Source organism: Bactrocera oleae, chromosome 5, assembly GCF_042242935.1.
Source record: "Bactrocera oleae isolate idBacOlea1 chromosome 5, idBacOlea1, whole genome shotgun sequence".
Lineage (NCBI taxonomy): Eukaryota > Metazoa > Arthropoda > Insecta > Diptera > Tephritidae > Bactrocera > Bactrocera oleae.
This window is the reverse complement of record NC_091539.1, coordinates 54,119,308-54,141,144: the sequence shown is the minus strand read 5'-3', so window position 1 is coordinate 54,141,144 and position 21,837 is coordinate 54,119,308. Positions and strand designations below refer to the sequence as shown.

The window sequence follows — 21,837 nt, the reverse complement described above, 5'->3', positions numbered from 1 at the left end:
CACAGTAAATCATTTTGTTATCGCCGGCTTTGCTATCTCTCATCGAAATTCCAGTTGCATGTTCTTTTAAATGAGCTACGTGAGTTGGCTTCTCAGAAAGCGGTGCCACATCGCGATTTCTATAATATTAGGTAAGTTAAATCTAGTAGGTTTATTATATTAAATATTAAGGCTTGAAAGTGATACAATGATAAAATCGACTATTTAGTACTTTCAGAAACATAAAATTAGATATGTCCAATGTTATACCATCTGATCAAATATGACCCGGACTGCGAAAATAACTACATTTTCACGTATTTTAATACAAAACTTAATTGCCGCCTACAAAATATGCATCTGCGCCAACGAAAGCATGCCAACGCTTAATGCAATTTTCCCTACACTTGTGCCTCGTTCTTCATTGCCTTTAGCGAATTTTGGGTTTTTTCGGTTTTGGTGGTAGCACCATTCGCTAGATTGTTGAACAGTTTCGATATATTATTCCTGAGTGTCCTCAGCTACACTGTCAAGCATCGCTATTGCGACCTCTACTCAACGCTTAATACCCAAAACTTTAACTAAAATGTATTGAGTCGATAAATAAGAGATGTTGAGATCCTTTGCTATCTCTCTGCTGCCAACACGATGTTTTTTAGGCACTGTTTCTTTAACTTTAACATTTTCGATGTTATCGTCTTTAACAGAGATGTATTGACGACCGTTTCCACGACAGTCGTGTCTAAGTAACCGTAACGGACCCGGATTTTTATCCAGCCAAGCACTGTCAACTCGGCACCATTCCTCGAAATTAGTTCAGGAAAGTTTTCGACAACAACAACATGGATTGACGACGCGCATGAGGCAAATTTTCGACGACTTCACGACTTTCACCGAATGCTTTGTGCCACTAAAGTACTTTTGATCGTGATAAAGTAGACTCTCCAAAACACTTGTGCAACATTTTCAACGATTGCGTTGCCGTGATTCCATTGATCCTAAAATTTCAAGGAAACTAGGTTCAATGCTTTTTTTTGTTATAGTAAAAATCGTCAACAATCTTTTGGTGTCGTAAACAAACAGTCATTTCACACGAACCTTAAAAAGGTTTTATCAATCTAAAAAAAAAAAGCATTTTTATCGATTCGGCTTTCACGCGCAGTTTAAATAGACTAATCCGGGTCAATTTTGATCAGTTGTTATATAGATTGTGGTCTATAAATTTCTAAATGTGTTGATGAAACTTGCTATCAAAAATATTCGGGTGACCAGACGAACTGCTTTCGCGATGTCTGTCTGACTAACCGTCCATTTTTTAAAATTTTGAAATTGGTTTATCTCGATTTTCGCAAAACTAATTGTAAAGTTGTTGATACTAAAGATATCTATAACGTTTGTATTCACACATTTTTGACATAACCTCAAAATTCATGTGAAAATTTTCAAATAACTAAGTTCTTGATTTTTATCTAACGATATAGCGAAATTTGGTGTAAACCTTACTGTTTATGCCCCAACTCACTGCATTTTATTTTTTATTAAAGATATTGCTTTTTTCAATTTTATTTGTTTTTTGTTGTTTCACATAAATTTCAACAAAAAACATAGATATTTAAATTTTTAAGAGTCTGAAGTTCGTGTAGGATTTTCAAAGCCTTAAGAATTTAATAATTAGAAAATTTCGAATTTTAAATTAATTTCTATCAAAAACAATTTTTTATATTTTCTCCACACAGAAAGGTGGACACTCACATACACGCCGCCTCCTGCATGAATCAGAAACATTTGCTGCGTTTCATTAAGAAGACGTTGAAAAATAACGCCGATGAAATTGTGACAATCACCAAAGGTCAACCAATGTCACTGAAAGATGTGTTCCAGTCAATGAATCTAACCACCTATGATCTAACTGTGGATATGTTGGATGTGCATGCGGACCGAAACACATTCCATCGTTTCGACAAATTCAATTCCAAATACAATCCGATCGGTGAGTCGCGTTTGCGCGAGGTCTTCCTCAAGACGGACAACTATTCGAATGGCAAATATTTTGCACAAATTATTAAGGTGAGTGGAGAAGGGACGTTAATTTTATATATTTGAGTATTTTTTAAACTTTATTTTATAAATATTTTTTTTTTAACAGGAAGTTGCCTTCGATTTGGAGGAATCGAAATACCAAAATACCGAGCTACGTCTCTCCATTTATGGCAAATCACCGGATGAGTGGAAGAAGTTAGCAAAATGGGCCATCGAATACAATGTGCATTCGACAAATGTACGCTGGTTGATACAGATACCACGACTTTAGTGAGTTCATCTATTTCTTTCTCACATTTTGTGGCATTATTTTTAATTCCACTCTCTCTTTCTCTCTCCAGTGATATCTTCAAATCCAATAATTTGATGAATTCATTCCAAAATATATTGGATAACATCTTTAAGCCACTCTTTGAGGTTACAAGCCGACCCAGCGAGCATCCGGATTTACATCGTTTTCTAAATTATGTAATCGGTTTCGATTCGGTGGACGATGAATCGAAACCGGAGAATCCAATTATTGATTTAGACATACCAACACCGGAAGCGTGGAGTGAAGAGGAGAATCCACCATATGCCTACTACATTTACTACATGTACGCAAATATGACTGTGTTGAATCAATACCGAAAGTAAGTGATTATTTGAATTTATTATTATTATTTTTTTGTTTTTTCAAAATTTTATTTATATATTAATTATAAATTTGTATCCCTACCCTTTCTATCATAGAGCGCGCGGCATGAACACCTTCGTTTTACGTCCGCATTGCGGTGAGGCCGGTCCGGTGCAGCATTTAGTTTGTGGCTACCTAATGGCTGAGAACATTTCTCACGGTCTCCTGTTACGTAAAGTGCCTGTGCTGCAGTATCTCTTTTATCTGACACAAATCGGCATTGCCATGTCGCCACTCTCTAATAATTCACTCTTTCTCAACTATCATCGCAATCCGTTGCCGGAGTATTTGGCGCGCGGTCTTATAGTCTCACTTTCCACTGATGATCCGCTACAATTCCACTTCACAAAGGTGAGTTGAGTGTGCAAGCTTCGGTTTGAGTTTAATTGAAGTGGAATAATTGGGTTTTTTGCATTTGCTTTAGGAACCCCTGATGGAGGAGTACAGCATTGCGGCGCAAGTGTGGAAGTTGAGCTCATGTGATATGTGCGAATTGGCGCGCAACAGTGTGATTATGAGTGGTTTTCCGCATAAGGTGAGCGCAAATATTATATAACCGAGTGTAGGCTTTATCTTTATACAAACTTCATGTATTATATTAGTTAGTGGATTTACGTCATCCACACAAGTCATATTAGAGTTGGTACTTACATTTACCTTAAAATGTGTTGTTGTCGTTATGGTTGTTGTAACAGCTGCTTATAATTTTTGTGAAGGTGTTTCTGAGTTGCTAATTCGCGGCTGGAAATAAATTTTTGTTCCTTCTGAAACTTTAAATATCGCTCGATATCTCTGCATTGCCCAATACACTACTGGGGCATGTCAATCTCGTTATTGCTTATTATCTGGGCTTAACTTATATCGAAACATCTAAAAAAACGTATATATACGGTCGGTAGAGGTGTAAAATGTTCCTCAAAATTATTCCTATGAAATTTTTAACTATAAAAATTTGTTATTAATTTAAGGTGATAGCTTTTTTCTGTATTCGATTTAGTCATGTCCATTTGCCTGTCTGTATATAGGTGAATTAGTCGCTCAGTTCTTGAGATATCAAACTGAAATTTTGCACACGCCCTTTTTCCTCAAGAGTCTGCTAATTTATAAGAACCGCCGATATTGGACCACTATAAGACTATAGCTGCCATACAAACTGACCGATAAAAATTAAGTCCTTGTATAGAAAACTTTTTTATTTGAAAAGATATCTTCCGGAAATTTGGCATGAATTATTATCTAAGACAATGCTAAAATCTGCGAGCAAATTGTTCACATCGGACCACTATAGCACATAGCTGTCATACAAACTGACCTATTAAAATTAAGATATAGTTTTTTTTATACTACCTAAGGTAAATAAGATTGCAAGATTTTAATTAACCTGATCTCTCTTCCAATATGTTTTGACTCAACTAAAAAAATCATTCATCCAATTCTGATTGTTCATTAATTATTTATAGTACTTTTATTTTAACCGACTTCTCATATTTCGTTCGCAGGTCAAACAGCATTGGCTCGGTCCGAATTACACGCGGGAAGGTGTTGCTGGCAACGACATCACACGCACCAATGTGCCCGACATACGCGTAGCCTACCGGCATGAAACGCTGCTCGACGAACTGTCGAATATCTTCAAGGTGCATGAGATACCGAAAAGTGAGTAAACTAAATGGAGGCAACCGCAAGCGCAGCAGCAACAAAGGTCAATAGCAAACGCAAATGTGATAACAACAACAAAAACACAAACCCAAACTTGTTACACAGACAGACTGCGTAAGCGTATGCTTAACACCGAACAGCTGGTGCCATGACAGTTGAGTCGACATCTTCTCATGAACTTACCTATATAAACTTCTTAAGCCTCTTTTTTCTACCACAATTATAACTGTAATTACTATATACATATATATGAATATTATTAATACCATTATTACTACATATAACTGCTGTTACTAAAACAAATCAACTATTTCAACACGCGCGTATTTACATACATGTATTTTGAATCTTCTTGTTATAACATAAATATAAATGGAAAAGATATATGTATGTATGATGTTGTGAATGTGACATTTTGTACACACACATATATTTATTGTACTGTTTTTTTTTTGTTTCATATCTAACACTTGAAACTCAAACAATTAACAAAAGTCTAAACAATTGCAGAGGAAAGTGCAAACGACATTCAACTGCAAGGTGAAGAAGTTGAAAATGAAGCTGAAAAAGCAAATCAAATCGAAGCTGTTAAGTCATTTTTTCTTAGCTCGGAATATAGCACGTGCTTGGAGGATTTATAAAATTTGTTATTGTTTTTTAATTATTTAAATTTATTAATATTTTTTTTTTTATAATTTGCCATCGCTTCTAAGGGAGTAAAATATATGTATGTATAATAATAATAATATTGTTATTTATAGTATATATGTATATATAGCCTCTTCCAATGAGTAACTGTTAAAATAGGTTGTTGTATTTATGCCTACACGTATGTATGTATATGTAATATAAATTATTTTGCAATTTCCTCAATTCGGCTTGTTAACCAAAAAATTGCTCCGGCAAATTGTTTAATAGTAAACTCAAACGCAAGCAGAAATTGTATTTACTGCTGCAAAAAACCAAAAATAAATTGTTTAATGGTGCAAAATGCAAAAATAAATTGTGAAAATCCGTATAAGCATTAAATTGTTGTTGTTTTTTATTATGCCATTGGCTTCTTTCATGTAGTAGTGCGCGTGGCTCTCAAACTGCACGCTGCTTGGCATACAAACTGTTATATTAATTATTGCAGCGCCCTGTAGTGTTGCGCCTGAAAGCATGCAACACGTTTGCTATTTTTTTTTCGCGGCCGCCACTTGCTGGCTGTTTCTGCGCGCCTGGTGCGATTTGGGAATTTCGTACGCTACTAAAATAATTTTTGTAACGCCGCAACTAGGGTGGTCGATCGCTATATTTTTAGTGCGAGTTATTTTTATGGGATAATTTTGCTGTAATTATATGATGGAGTTGGTGCAAATAATTTGTGCAATAAAAGTTTTTGCAATTGAAACTTTTTTCTAAGAAAAATAATAAAACAACATTGATGACTTTTTAAATTTTTATTTTTATTATTTAATTTTTATTTTTATTATTTAATTTTTTTTTTTATAATTTAAATTCTCAATAAAATATTAAAAATGTGTGTTAAATTTTCTGTGATTTTTTAATGAAAAATATGAATGTTTTGGCGATTTTAGTGAAATAAAATATTAAAATTAAATAATATTGTGTTTGTATGGCTTTAGCTGAAAAAAACTAAGAACATTTTTATAGTAATATTTGGAAAAATTTTAAAAATAGTATATTAAAAAAAAAAATTTGGAAAAATTAATTTCGTTCCGAAAGTGTGTTCTGATTTTGGTGTAAGTGCGCTATAAAAATTTTTTCTTTCAAGAATTTTATGAAAGAATATTTTTTCTTATTAAATTATTTTATTTAGAAAAAATGTATGAAAGAAAATATGAAAGCATACATACATATGTACATATGTACAGCTGTGTTCATAAAATTAGCAGTGCTCATGAGCTACAACTTTAAACTTAATTTTATATATCAAAAAGTAAATGAATGTTCACAAATTTAATTTTGTTTTAACTTTGTGATTATTTTAAACAAAAACACATCAATTTATTATTCAAAATGTTGTTAATTTTTTTACATTATTAATTTAAACAAAAAAGTGCTGTTTACAGCTGTTCATAAAAATAGCAGTGAGTAATGAAAACAGTGGAATTAGTTGCAAAAAACATTGTTGAACTCCAAAAAACTATTTTAATTTGTTTGCTTGGGTTAGTACTTAGTCGTGTACCCATTATTTTCTTTTATGGCCTGGCAACTGCGAGGCATAGAATCCACCAAGTCCTGGCAGCGCTTGACAGGGATCCGCTCCCATGATTTTTGAACAACCTCCCAATGCTGTGATCGAGATGTTGGATTTGCATTTGCAACATATCGTTTAACATCTCCCCATAGGTTTTCAATTGGATTTAAATCCGGAGACTGCGCAGGCCATGACATAAGATCGATCCGCTTTGATGCCATCCAGCTTTTGACCAGTTTGCTTGTATGTTTGGGGTCGTTATCTTGTTAAAACGTCCATTTTAGTGGCATTTCCCAATTGGCATAAAAAAGCATAACATTTTCTAATATGTTAACATATACAGATCGATCCATGATCCCATCAATCATGAATATAGGGCTCACTCCACTGTAAGAAAAACATGCCCATACCATAATACTCAATCCGCCGTGTTTAACTGTCTTCAAAGTGTACCTAGGATCGTACTCTGTGTTAGGTGGACGTCTGACATATTGTCTGGAGCCCTTTCCACCAAATTACACAATTTTACTTTCGTCACTCCATAAAATATTTCGCCACTTTGTAATGGGCCAATTAAGGTGACTTTTGGCGAACTCCAAACGTGCTTTGACATGTCTGGTGGCTAACAGTGGAACTTTTCGTGGATGGCACGCTTTGAGATTTTGTTCTTTAAGACGTCGCCGAATAGTAACGCCACTAACATTCAAGCTTAAGTCATTTTTTTATCTTGCTGGACGATGCAAAAGGCTGCGCCCTGCTATATCGCACAATAGATCGGTCCTCATGAGGTGTGGTTTTACGTTGGATACCACGATTTTCGGGCATTTCTTTAAAGTTTAAAGCATTATGAATCATTTTAGCAGAACATACAAATATTTCTTGGATGTCTTTATATGTTATTCCCAGGTTTCTTAGTTGCACTAAAATATTTTGTTTTTCAGGAGTACAATGTTTGGCCCTGCCCACTAAGTTAAAAAATATAAATTTATTTTAGTGTTTTCTAATGTTAATAATAGTCACTAACACAAAACCACTTACTTTTTATCAATTAAACGTCTTAACAAAATTTTTTTGGCTTATCAAGATACACACTGCTATTTTAATGAACAGCCAAAGACTGGTGCTTCTAGCAAAACGAGTTGTTCATTTGCTTAAATCTCGCAAATCTAACGGGATTTTTTCGTTTCTTCCTTATACACATTCCATTCTACAACAACAATGCGTAGACGTTGAAAAAAATAACATTACTTGATTGCATTTCTCGCACTGCTATTTCTGTGAGCACAGCTGTACATATATATACAAATTAAATTATACAGTATTTTGAGAATTTTTATGTTTCAAATAAAATAGTAATTGATTGTTGAAGTTTTCAGTAAAACCACAACGAAATTCGATATTTTATTCATTCAATCTGATGAATAAAATTAAGTTTAATATTTTATAAAAAAAATAATAATTTTTGAATATTTTTGTACACATTAAATATTTTGATGTAAATAACTGCGCATTTTTAAATTTTTAAAAAAGTTTAAAATTAAAAAAAAATTTTAGACTTAATTTCTTTTGGTGGTACCGAATTTTACGATTTTGTTTTAGAGAAAAACTAAATAAATTTAAGGTGTATTAAAAAAATATGCAAATATTTTTAACTGTTTACGATATCAAGTTTTCTAAATTTTGTATATATTTTCGGGAAAATATCTAGAATTTTTTTATTGAATTAAATTTTTTTCAATTGTTAAAGCTTAAGCTCACACACGCTTAGCCAATAGTATAAAAAAAGAAATTTATGGAAAAATTTATTTACCTGATTTGATTATAAAATACTATTTTTGAAAAAAAAAAATTAATAAAAATTAAAAAAAAAATTCTAAAGTGTTGTTCAAGTGTGTAACGTATAAAATACTTTTCTCAATATTTTTATAATAGATAAATTTCCATGAAAAGAGTTTAAAATTAACAATAAATGATTAATAGCAATCAGGGTTGCAATAATGTTGTAAAAACAATTACTGTTTCGAATTTGCATAGAAGATTTTTTTTATTGATTTTTAATCCAAAATGTCGTATTGAAAAATAAAAAATATTAATCACAAGCATATAATTAAGAATTAAAAAAAAAATGTTTTAGAATTACTATATAACAAAATAAAAAAACAAAAAACACTTAAAAATAATTTAAATTTTAAATTTTTAAGAAAATTTATTGCATTTAATATCTGTTTTTTTAGATTCTAATATTTAAATTTATTAAATAAAATTACTATATTAAATTTTAATATAATATTTTTTAAATTGATTTTTAATTTTTAATTCCAAATATCGGATTGACAAAAAAAAATTATTCCAAAGCATATAATAACGAATTTTAAAAAAATGTTTTAGAATTACTATTTAACAAAAAAATTCCAAATAAAATAACATTTTAAATTTTAAATTTTTAATCCGTTACATTTTGGATTAAGAATTAAAAATATATTTTTATAGATTCTAATATTTAAATTTTTAATTCCAACATTCAAAATTCAAAATTTTTTAATCAAAAAATTCGCAACCCTGATAGCAATAAATAAAATATAAAATTTAAAATATTTTTTTCAAACATTTATAAAATTTAAATTCATATAATATAAAACTACCTTTCAAAATCTTTTGTGTATGTATGTACATATGTTTGTATCCATATTTTAAAATAACTCAATAAAATCACAAATTTTTCAAGCGTTTGAAAATAAGGTGATTGCAATAAAAAAAAACGAATAAAAAAAAATCTGTAAAATCGCAGTATTAAAAAATATATTTAAATATTATAATTATAAATATTATACGTTTTGTATGTTTTTCTTGTCTTCGGCGATATCTTCTATTTTTACATACATTAAACATAGTAAATTCTACATAACGGTATTTGTTAGTAAGTGAAAAAATTCGTAAACACTTTCTGTCGTTAAATATATGAAAATTTGTTAACTATATACAGTTAAATACAAAAATATGAACATATGAACATAAAACACAACGGTTTATAAAAAAGTGTACATACATATGTAGTTAATTGCTTGACAGCACATACTAAAAACTATTTACTTAGAAGCTACGATGTTTTACTTAATATGCCGTGAATGCGAATGCGCGCGAGAAGTAGTCGAAAGTTTTAAGGAAATGCCTTTTTTCAATTGAGAGCAAAAGCTGAAATCGATTTTCTTAAGTGCACAACACACGGTCGTAGATAAGCGACAGGATAGCTCCGTTACTTCCTAATAATTGTATTGTAAATACAAATGTTTGTATAAATTCAATCTTCAAGCTTTCATTACGGGACTGTAATGGTTATCATACAAATATATAATTTCTGTTTTTCGCTAAATATCTATATTTTACGGTTTAATTTCTTAGATAAATTTTACGTTATTATTGTGTTTTGTGATAATCGATATTCTTTACTGTTTAATTTTCTAGGCGAAACATAATTGATTTTTACGGTTTTTAAAAATATCGACTTCGGCCATATATTATAATATAAGAAAAAAAAATTTAGAAATCTATTTTTCGATAAAAAATTATATATATATTATTTATTTAAAAAACAAAAGTTATCGTTAGATATTTCTACAATAAAAAATAATCGTTATATCGAATATCGTATCGACAAAATATCGTTATTGTGGCTTCTTTTCGATATTTAACAGTTTAATTTCTTCGTTAAATCATAATTGACGCTTTATAGTTTTTAAAAAATCGATTCCGGCAGACATTTAAAAAAAATTTCAAAATCCATTTTTTGTGAAAATATAAAATTGTAAATAAAATTTTAATTATATATTAATAATAATAATAAATCTTTTTTACGACAAAAAAGTGTGCTTATATTTTACTTTTAAATTTTATCAAATTATTCGTTATTTATCTTTCGACAAAAAAATTACCGTATTTCGATTGTTATTTTCCGATAGTTTGCTGTTTAACTTCTTCTTGGTCTTGATACTTGGCACTTTACAGTTTTTAAAAATATCGATTCCAACCAGAAGAAATATTCAATATTTTCTTTCTTTTCGATAAAAAAAATTAGAAATAGTTTTACTTTATTGTTTCCAAAAATATTGTTTTATATTTTTACGATAATAAAGTATCGTTATGTTATCGATGCTTTCGACAAAAAAATATTGTAATTTTTTCGATATAAAAATAATCGTTTTTGATTTCTATTTTTCGATAGAAAAAAAGTATTATTTTCAAGTTTTATTTAATTTTTTTGTTGATAAAAATAATTAGTTTTCTAACAAAACTTGTATTTGTTGTATTTTCATATTTTTTATTCCTGCAAACTCGTGTAGCGCTATATTATCTACACTATTTTTTTCTAAATAAGTTTATGTATTAATAAATATGTATTCTTGCTGAAGCAGTGTGAAAACTTTAAATTTAAAAATTTTAGTGGAAAAAATTGTTCAAATATGCCAAAATAAAGAATAATACTTTTTTTTAACGAAAAAATAATAATCAGACCAAAATAAAATTATTTTTTTATCAAAAAATACAAATCATAAAAATAAATTTTTTTAAATTGAAAAAATTTAAATAGAAAGTTATTTTAGTTCGACCTTTAGATAAATATATAAATATAATATAAGCTTCAAATATGTACAGTCGTAAATATAATAATCTTAAAAGAGAGATTACGTAAAATGTTCAAAACAAAAATAAGTTTAGCTTAGGTAAACATAACATATCAGTTAGTATTTGCTTTGAAGAAATTCTTCAAAACGTTTTTAAAATCTCAAAATAACCGTTATATTCAGTGCCTGATTTCACTGCTTTTTGCTCTCATAGTTGGAATATGTTTTAATATTAGGCAGTGTCAGCGGCGCATTCGCATTTCACATTTAGCTTACGGCATAGAATTTCATACAAATTTACGTTTAAACTTTATTGTTTTTCTTTTTGTAATTTTTTGCATTGCATTAATTTTTTTTTGCAACTTTGGCACTACATCTTGAATTGCTTATCGTTTATGTTTTAAATATGTTCCTATTTTGCCTTTTAATAATGTAGATTAGGGTATTTTTTATTGCGCATTTTGCAACGTTTACTTATTTTTGTTTCTTTGATTACGAATTAGTCTCTTTAGATTGTTTACCAATACTCAATGCTTACATGTTCAGTCGCAATTGTTATTATAATTGTGTTGTATGTGTTTAAAACGGTGAATTCATACCCAATTTGGTGCCAAAGTCAAGCCTCGCGCGGCGCTGATAGCGTGTGTTAACTCTGAAAACAAAATATAAAGAAAAATAAATGAATCAAAAAATTAATTATATTCCAATTTGAAAACCCACTTAATCTCTTGCCACTTGCAAATCTCCGTGATCGCCAGGCTTATAAAACTGCCACCATAGAGAAACGCAATCGCCGGCCACATACCGCAGGCCTCCACGAAGTAATTGTCCTGCAGGCAGATCTGCACTGCACAGATGACGATGTGCACGAGCAGCGTGCAGCCGCAGGTGAAAGCCCAGATGTGATTGCGGAAGGGATTGCGCTGCCACAGCGAGTGATCGCGGTGCACGAAGCAGGCGGAAATCACCACTTGAAGGTAAAAATTTTGATATGAGTATTGTATCTAGTAAATATGCTAAATATGCTCACCGAAATGCACTAAGATGCCGAGGAAAGAGAAGATGCGCGCGATTTGCAAGTTGATATGCAATTTCTCCTCGTCAATGTCCATGAGCTCGATGGGATGCGCCATAAATGTGCAATAGGCGAAAATCTGTTGGAAAATGAAATATTATTAGCTTCAGTAGAACATACGCATGTACATTTTGAGGCGAATTGCCTATGCAGGTAGGGTTTTCAATTTTCAAACGGGGATAAAATCATCCGAATATTGTCAACGCAGATGTTTCTCGGAACATATTTTTCTACTAATCTTATAAAAGAGCAGTGTAAAGGGAACAATTTCGTAATATCACAACAAAAATGTTCTTATTTTTGCTCATATTGTTCAGCAAAGGCGACCCCTATAAAAATATATAAAAAAAAATATCACAAAAATTCGCAAATACAAAAGTTTCCATACAAGAACTTGATTTCGATCGATTAGCTTTGTCTTGGGCCATAATATATGCCAAATTTCGTACAGATATCTTGTCAAATAAAACTTTTCTATACAAGGACTTGGTTTTGGTCGATCACTTTGAAGGCTCAAAGCTTGAGTAGTAAATATAAATAAAATTTCAATTAGTTCGCACTTACCATAATCAAAATGGGAGCGATGAATTTACAGCCATAACACCATATCACAAAACCGAAGACCTTCGTATCATACTCGGTTTGCTTCTTGCCTGTGGCACGATTCATAATCTTCGGATCGATATCGATGTGCGCCAAAGCGAGCGCAATCAACGGTACCGGTACGCTCATCAAATAAAGCACCATAATCGGCGTCAATAGTGGCGGCAGCGAAAGGCAAGCGCTTAAAATATTGATCATCGAAAGCGCGCCGGCACAGCAAGCCCAATATTGTATGCAATTCCAAAGGCCAGCCGAAAAGCGACGCGACAACTCGATAATGGACACCAGCGATAACGGTTCATCGCGACACACCGATATCGAACAGGGCAACGAGTTGAGAAGCCGACCTAGGTAGACGGGGGACACAGTGTTGCCGGCGGACTGCATTGGACGCATTTGTGGCTCATCATTGCCATAGAAGCCGCTTTCGAGCAGCTCTTCGGTGGTATAGGGTTCATGACTGCCATATTTCTCCTCGCCATTGAGATCTTTTTTGAGACGCAGCAGACGCAATTTGTTATTTGTTAGATTGCCATCCGTGTAGGCGTTAATGTCTTGACAAACTTGCGGATAAAGCGGCTCGACAGCTATGCTGCAATCGGCTTGCAGGAATATATTCGCATTTGAATTGCTGGCCGAAGAGCCGAGACACACGACAATCTCACCATATGACTGCATAATATCGAGCATTTGACGCGTCGCCTCGGGCGAACAGTCGGTGAATAGCGACACCTGTAATGGCACATTGTCCACCTGTTCCAAATGCGGACGTATATTCTCTATGCCGCGCGGCAATTTAGCACGATTAGACATGTCAAAGTGTACGGGAGCACTCTGCTCGGTACTCTCCGTTATGATGCTCATCGAGCGACAATTCTCATCCATGGCAGAGTCCTCCGATTGGCGGTGCTCATCGTCAACGGCATCTACAATAACTTGGTTGCCGCCATCCACCATGTGTAAGGACTCGTTTTTGCCGTTACCTTCACCACCACAACTGACGCTGCTGCGACGCGAGGGCGGTGTTGAGCTAAGCTGCACCGCTTGGTACTCATCGGGATTGGAGATGGCGCCCGGTGCTGATGAGCTTAGTGTTTTGGAAGACTCGAGATTGGGTGGCGGTAGCAGATGATGCAGATCGCTGCCTTCGTCGTCGGCGTCGTTATCGGTGCCGCCTGTACCGCCTGTACCGCCTGTAATATTCGTTATATTTAGGTGCGTTTGATGTGGGGGATGCGTGCTACTAATATTACTACTATTGCTGTTGTTGTTTTTCTGTTTACCTATGTTGATGGTGGTAGTGGTAATGGTGGTGGTGGTGGTGTTCTGCGTGCTTGTGCACTGATTTATGATTTCTACATTATGAGGCAATGAAACATTATTGGTGGTTGAATTGATGGTGCTTGTGGCAGTGTTGTTGTTTTTGTTGATGGTTGTGCTAATGGCTGTCGTGTGATCATGAGCGGACTCAACAATGTTGATATTATTCTCATTATTACTCTGCAAACTTTTGTTACCCGAACGCCCAGACGTACCGCTGGTGTTAGCCTTCTCGGCAGCAGTATTCATTGAGGCCTTATCATCTCCCTCATTCAACAGCGATATGTGACAGTTCCAGCCGGACTCCAGACCCATCTTCTCCGAGAATACACGCGAGCGCAACTCGTTTTCTTTGCTGAAATGTACGAACCGTATACAAGCGCGCTCCAGTCGCTCCACCAGCTGTACAATGTCCGTCTGCGCTTGATACTGCATAGTCACCATACCGATGAACACCTGATGGCATTGCATTTCGAAGCAGCCCTCTACATCGTTGATGTCATCGTCTTTACTTTCGCTGAATAATAGCGAATCAGTGCTGATGCTGTGACTCAATTTCGTATGTATATGGCCGCCACTCTCGAAATCGCAATGGGCGCGATCAACATGTTGCATGCGTATTTTCGATTCGGGTGGCAATTCTAGATATGCAATTGGTCCACCAGTGTGCTGTGCGCCGCTGAGCGCGCCATTAATGCCATGTCGCAGCGGGCGATACGAGAAGGCGGTGCAGTAGGCGGTGAGCGCGCTGCGTTGATAGAAATCGAGCGCTTTCTTTCGATCCTGCGCCGAAAGTGGGCGCAAGTCTTTGCCATCCCAAAAATCATCACAGAAATCCATTATAATGTCGGCGGTGCCTTGGGTGAAGAGCGAAAGGTAGCCGGCAGGGTTTTCGCGCATCACCACCGACAGTGAGTGCGGAAAGGGTACCTTCACTTTAGACGATAGCTGCAGTTGGCGTGCGAAGCGAATGTCACGACGCACCACTTCCGGTTGCTGGATGCGCGTGAGGGAGGTAGAAAATTATAATAATTTTGTTATTTATAACATAAGATTGCTAAAAATTTATTTTATTTTTGCAAATAATCGCGTAATATGTTGTACGTTGTGAGATAATAAATACTTAACGGTTGTTTATACTGAGTAAAAATTTAGAAATTTTAATGAAAATGGGCGTAATACTTTCTAATAGAAATCTGAGCATATCTCAGCGAAACTAGAGAAAAAAAAATTTTATATCACCATCTAAAATGAGAAAAATCGGCTATTTACCACGCCCACCACCCAAAGGAAAATATTCAAAACTCAGTCATTACAACGTCATTTCGGCAGACCCTCGGAAAAAATAAAGATAAAAATACGTGTTTGAACTAAGACCCTTAACTAGGTACGGAGACGGAGAAAAAACATATAAAGTGAAAATTGTATTTTTGGCAAACGTTTTTAAAAAAAAACAGGCAAATCTTGGTGAAAATTCCTCGACGTTTTTTGTTTTTTAAATAGTTGTAATTAACTAAAAAATCCTCCACGGCAAGACCCGGTAAACTATATCCTAAAGACTTGTGTAAAATTTTTTTAAAATCGGTTGAGTAGTTCGTGGGAAATTTCGACAACCGACTTTGAAAACACAGTTTCGAAAAGAAAGAGATTCAAGTTTCAAGCGATTATATAGCTAAACTCGAGCGCGCAACTTTTCAAAGCTGTATCTCCAAAACTATTACTGGTATCAACTTGAGAATTTAGGACATTATTCTAGAGATGTTAAAAAATTAAATATGATAATAATTTTTTTTTTTTTTGAAGCCGTAAAACCCATGTAACCCCTATGTCGTTGTATGTCGGTCGGAGATATCTCCACAAAATTGGAAGAAAATCTTTCACTTAAAGATTTCATATCGAAAAATGTTGGAATCATACCTATCATTCATCATATTGAAATTAGACCGGTTGATTTCAAAGTAGATGTGTTCAAAATCTCGTTTGATTTTACTTTAATAAAATTTTGAGGCACCCGAGACACGTCCTTAATTTTTACAAATTTCGAGACTATACATTACTAAGCCGCGCCGGTAACTTCTTCTTTCATGTTTTATTTATATTTAACTGAATAATATTTATTAGCTTTGATTTTCATAAAATCCATATTTATTACTCACCAAATGTCTGTAGGAAGCCAACTGACCCTCGAGTGAAAAATGATCTGTAGCAGAATCCTTAAAACCGATTTGTTTGGCCAATTCGCAAAGGCAACGTCTGCACACAATTTCACGTTGCAAATAGCAAAATTTAAAATTAGTAAAATCATTTTGAAGAAAAATGCATTTTTTTAAATTATAATGTTGAATAAATGTAAAAATATGGGCATAATAAATTGCGTATGTAGAAATGATGTTTAATGTATGTATGTAGGAATGTGCTAATGATGATATGCTTACATAAGTAACGGAAAAAACAAAGTGTGAGTATTTTTCAAATACAAAAACTTTATAAGAAAATGTTCTATGTCTTCGTTGAAAATTTTGTAAATACACAAACACTTAGATAGTCGATGACTTAAATACGAAGCTATGATCACAAATGGATTCTGTAGGGAAAGTTTACGAAGAGAAATATGTTAGTGTTCTTACATACATACATAAACAAGTAAGCTGCTTGGTATGTTAGGGAAGAAATAAAAATATGCGTAGATAAACTGTAGAAAACTTAAATGAACATAATGATATAAACATTTAAAACAAATATGTTGGAAAAGCGCTAGAAGCAAGTAAGGAGTTATAACCACTTGCAAGTCAGGAAGAAAACGTTTTTTTTGTTACCCCGAATAGGGAATATTAAGTTTGACACGTAGTTTGTAAATCCAGAAGGAAGCTTGGGAGACTCTATTATATATTTCTATATAAATGATAGGCATAGCGAGCTGAGTAGATCGGTGCAACCGAAGTTAACGTTTTTTCTGAATTTTCGTTGAAGAGGCATTTTATTTAATAAATTAAATTTAAGAAATGTAAATTTATAAAATTTAATGTACTTTAATAGTCGGCGATTCATTTTGAAAAATTTCGGATTTCTTTGATCACATAGCAAATCAACAAGAAGACCTCCGAAAAAGGTGTCTGGCGTTTAGGAAGATTTTTTAACTTAAAATTAACCAAAATCCAAAAGCAAAATATATTTTTATTTTAGATGAATAAAGATAATGATCTAAGGACTAGTCAAATTTTTGACTCTTCACAAACTGGCGGCTTCCAAAAAAAAACATAGTTTTTTGTGACAAAACTTACACTTCAGAGTGGGTTAAAAAATCGAAAGCATTGTCAAAACTTTTTCCCTCAATCTCCAGCTGACAAATATATATAAGTATATCGTGCGAAAATTTTAAATTTCGTGTCAATCGGTCTAGCTGTTTCGGAGAAATTTTCCTCACCTAATCTGAAAACAGGTTTCGAGAAAAACGCTTTTAAAGTTTTGGTAGCTAAGTTTAAATTTTTTAAATACGATCATATCTCCAAAACAATTTGTCGGAACAAATTCAAATTTTCGAAGAATATTCTCAAGCATATGTACATTTTATATATATGTATATTAAAAAAAATTGCGTTTTCGAATTTCACAAGTGGATATAACTTCTTAAGCAAATTCTATGATAAATAATTAGATTTGTTGAGAATAGTTTATTTTTTAACAATAGAAAATGAAAGATTCATATTTTTTCCGTTACCTACACCTTAATCCTTATAACACAAAAACTTCGCGGTACTGGATTTTCAAAATTGGATTTTGAAATTTTTTTAGAGACATTAAGTATTTTTTTATATTAAAACACTTATTTTGTTTCATAAAAATTAATAATTAATAAGTAATAAAATGGCGAAAATTACTACAAATATGAGTGTGCAACATGATATAAACTAATATTTTCACTGTTTATTTACACACACATATATAAAATAAAATAAATAATGGTTAATACGATGAAATATGAGTTTTTCATGTGGCAATTATTACATAACAGTTTTACAACAATTAAAGATTTATAAAAAATTTTGAAAAACAACATGCCGAACGATTGTTATTAATTAACAATTTGGAAAAGCAAAGCGAATATAAAAATATGAGAAAAATATACATATTTTATACAGTGCAATAAACCTGTTATTCATTTGTTGCGTTAAATGCTTCAGCGTAGCTTTTTGTATGAGTACAAAAGTTTTTTTTTTCCGTTAATAAAAAGAAATTTCATTAAAAAAGTATTATATTATTAAATAGCGGCTAAAAATATTTAATGGCGAAAATAATGCAAAAAAACCAATTTGGTTAAGTTTTGTAGCTGTTTTTGTTGTTGTAGTTATTGGGTAAGTGCGTTAGTGTAATGCTGTGAAAAATAGCTTCGCATCTTACATGAATTTCAACAATTCGGTCAAATGCATAATAAAACTTGGAATTTTTCTGCATAAATCACTTTATGTTGGCGCTTTAGTGGCAGTACGTAGCACGCTTTCTGCTGAGTTTGCCTTATTTCAATGGATATATACACACAATATTTGTTTTTCGTTAATTTGGAATTTGGCGCTTGATTTACTTTTCTTTTGTTTGCTTTAAAACTGATGGTTTTTCAAAATTGTTCGCTTCATATTTGTGCAAAATACAAAAATTTTAATTGAGAAAATTCAACATTTTTTGTGGAAAAAGAATTGAGAAGTAAATTTGTTTAATATTATAAATATAGGCAAAAAAAAATATAATATATTTGGAAAATAGTAGAAACCCAAAAAGGTTTTAACCAAGAAACAAAAGGCAAGCTTCGAAAATGAACTACGTACCCATGCAAAAAGCTAGTCAAACTGGAATCAACGTGGGCATACCGATTCGTGACTGGCACCAAATCTTTATCCAGCATCGCCACGGCGGTTACATGTCCACAGAATTGCGCGTAATGTGCATGCGTCAGCGGCGAACAAGTATTCAACAATATTGCGAGGCCTAACAAGTAGATTATTTAGATTTTTTTTTATTCTATTTCTAATTTTAAATTCTTTACACACCCAATGGTTTAAGTGATGTGATATGCGATTTCCACCCATGATCATCGAACTCCAAACGAAATGGACAGTGTTGATCATGTGTTAGATCGAGCACTTCAGCAACAATACCACCGTTTTTACTCTCCGCCTGACTCGTATGATTACTTTCGGTGTTCAACGTAGAACAACTTGTGCTGCGATCATCCAAGTGATCATTGTCGGTATCGTGTAAGAAGAATACCTTCTCAGCTGTTGGATTTGGCCATGAAAGTATGCCTTTCTTGTCTATGCAACAAAGTGCTGTTATAGAGCCTAATACTTGCACTAAATTCGATGAACGTGGTAGCAGTTCACTGTCACCATGCCATAGTTGCAACCAATTGCGAAATACATTCGAACGCAACAGTGATATGTTGTCATAATCAAAGGTGGGCGCATCCAAGTCTTCTTCGAATGATTTTTCCGAGTCTTTAGTGATGAGCACTTGTGGTATTTTGAGAAAGCATTGTAGTCTTGCCACACCCCACAAATTCATCGATATCCACATGATGGGGAAAATGAGTGGCAGTAATGGTATAACTGCAGCAGCTGGTGTCTCTAGGAAAACATATTTCCAATAATGTTGCTCATTGGGATGTGTGCCGACATTGGGCGAACTGCTTAAACCATTAATACGCAACATGCCGGCAAAAAGCGTCAAACAAAGTGCACATATGAAGCCCCATTGTTGTATGTATTTCGTTACCAGCTGTGGATGAATAAAAAATTTAGTAATTGAAAAGTAGTACAAAACAGGAATTATTTTTATATAAATTTGGTCAAATGTGGACTTAATTAGTTAAAAATAACTTCTTATCATAAAACTTCTTATAATAATTGTTTAGGTCCGCATGCACAAGTAATTGTATATAAAATAATTCACATAAACTTCATAATTTAATTAGCACTTCATTGGAAAACCAAACATTCCAATAGAACACTAGACTACCCACCAAATAACGCTGCTGATTGTATATCGTCGATGGGCGCTTCAATGAGTTTTCCAAAATGACACGCAAATTATCCAGAAAAGGCGTCGTCTGCAATGTGCATATTAAATCTGGTAGAGGTGCACGCGCCAAAGGACGCACTGGCGGATCATTCACCTGTGTTGGGCCATATATTTCATGCATTTCAAATGTGCGCTTTCCATTCACTTCCGTACACGGACCGGGCGTTATGTGACCCGGTCGTAGTACAATGTGATCGCCGCGTACCAATAAGGCCCACGGTAAATTTACAATATTACCATCGCGATATGTCCACTGCAGCGACACACAAGGTGAAACTGGGCAACACAGATGCGGATAATTGCATGGTTGCCACTCGCCACATAGATCACGTTCAGCGAGTCGTATATCGGCGAGTGCCTGGCGTGTCTTGCGGTAGATTTCGGTGCGACGTAAATGATTTTCGCGCACCACTACGCACAAATCCAATGATAAGATAGCCGCAACACAGATCGACGCCAGATATGCCTCACCAATAAGCAACGCAATCATAGTGAATAGCGTAGCTGTGATTGCAGGCCATCCCAATGGTGTGTCGCTTGGTTTGAAGAATGCCGAACGCAGTTTGCGATAGTAGCTGTAATAAACAACAACACGAAAATTTGGAAATTGTCCAAATATTATTAATAATTAAGTATGCAAACAGTCGCAAGCAATATGTACATAAATAACACTTTTGACTAGACTAAAACACATACATATATATGTACATATACACAAACAATTACGCGAAAGTCTAGCAATGTTCCTGCTTTTGCACTTACCTCTCCTTGGCGTAGGTGGCCTCATGCTCACGCAACAATTTTTCAATATCATCGTGCAGACGTGATAGTGCAACACGCGTAGTTAAACCATAATTGGGTTTTTCATGGGAAACTCCTTCACCGGTCGCGTTCCCCATTGCCCCCGTAGCAACGGCTTTACGTTGTGACTTTACCGACATCGTTGCTACTAACCGACGCGTCTAGCTTTTACATTGAACTCCGCCGCAAACTGGAATTTTATTAATTATATTTTTCTTTTGGTCGTTGGCCTATTTAATCGGTTACACACTCTATTGCAATTTTATTTTTTAGCGCATTTTTGGCAATTTACTTTACACTCCTTTTCCAAACACAAATAAATTGAAATTTACTCACAATTATTGCTGAGAACAAATGAAAAGTCAAATTGGTTTGACAACTGTAATTTCAGAGTGATCAGCTGTGGCCAATCTCTTATCAATTGCACAGGGTTGCCAAAACTAAAAATGAGGTGGAAAATATTTGATTTGTTTTGAAAATATATTTTTTATTTATTTAGATCATATCTCTTTTATAAGAAATATAAGTAATAGAAATGTATTGTGGTAGTGGTCATTATATGGACAAAAATTATTACCTTTTCCGGTTTGTTAGGTCTGACTGTGGTTGGAAGGAAGATCTACCTCTTCTATAGGTTATTTGAAGGTTCAGAAACTCTTTTAACTCTCTCCTGGGAAATTGTTAGCATGTGATTTTAAATATATAATAACATATAAATATTTTTCTATAATCCTTTCGAAAGTGATTTGATAAATTTTTTATACGTCCTATAAGCTCTGTAGTCGATAAA

The 21,837-nt window shown here is 33.5% G+C and overlaps 2 protein-coding genes across 15 annotated transcripts in view; one reads left to right on the top strand and one right to left on the bottom strand.

The window, feature by feature from the left end:
• Window positions 1-5,383, top strand: part of AMPdeam (AMP deaminase) — a 41,412-nt gene extending 36,029 nt beyond the window's left edge. For 7 of the 8 annotated variants that reach the window (XM_070110511.1, XM_070110510.1, XM_070110512.1 and 4 more), the window contains 8 exons: window positions 6-131; window positions 1,716-2,046; window positions 2,126-2,289; window positions 2,361-2,651; window positions 2,752-3,046; window positions 3,120-3,230; window positions 4,195-4,351; window positions 4,865-5,383. In XM_070110511.1, coding sequence (XP_069966612.1) covers window positions 6-131; window positions 1,716-2,046; window positions 2,126-2,289; window positions 2,361-2,651; window positions 2,752-3,046; window positions 3,120-3,230; window positions 4,195-4,351; window positions 4,865-4,995 — 1,606 coding nt within the window. In that variant the 3' untranslated portion in view covers window positions 4,996-5,383. Of the gene's footprint in view, window positions 1-5; window positions 132-1,715; window positions 2,047-2,125; window positions 2,290-2,360; window positions 2,652-2,751; window positions 3,047-3,119; window positions 3,231-4,194; window positions 4,398-4,864 lie in introns of all 8 variants that reach the window. The other variant, XM_070110514.1, reaches the window with a different exon arrangement.
• Window positions 5,384-9,389: 4,006 nt separating this feature from the next.
• l(2)k05819 (transmembrane protein 94-like protein l(2)k05819) lies at window positions 9,390-21,423 on the bottom strand. 7 transcript variants are annotated; one of them, XM_036378485.2, is made up of 10 exons: window positions 21,009-21,423; window positions 20,188-20,821; window positions 19,217-19,943; window positions 18,995-19,154; window positions 16,331-16,427; window positions 14,138-15,170; window positions 12,816-14,038; window positions 12,207-12,330; window positions 11,897-12,146; window positions 9,390-11,828 (listed from the first exon to the last, which is right to left on the bottom strand). In XM_036378485.2, the coding sequence occupies exons 1-10, from the start codon at window positions 21,185-21,187 to the stop codon at window positions 11,756-11,758; spliced, it is 4,500 nt and encodes a 1,499-aa protein (XP_036234378.2). In that variant the 5' UTR covers window positions 21,188-21,423; the 3' UTR covers window positions 9,390-11,755. The 7 variants fall into 7 exon arrangements, with proteins under 7 accessions (XP_036234378.2, XP_069965514.1, XP_036234380.2 ...); XM_070109413.1 differs by having other exon boundaries at window positions 12,816-14,047; window positions 14,372-15,170; XM_036378487.2 differs by having other exon boundaries at window positions 14,372-15,170.
• Between the last annotated feature and the right edge of the window lie 414 nt (window positions 21,424-21,837).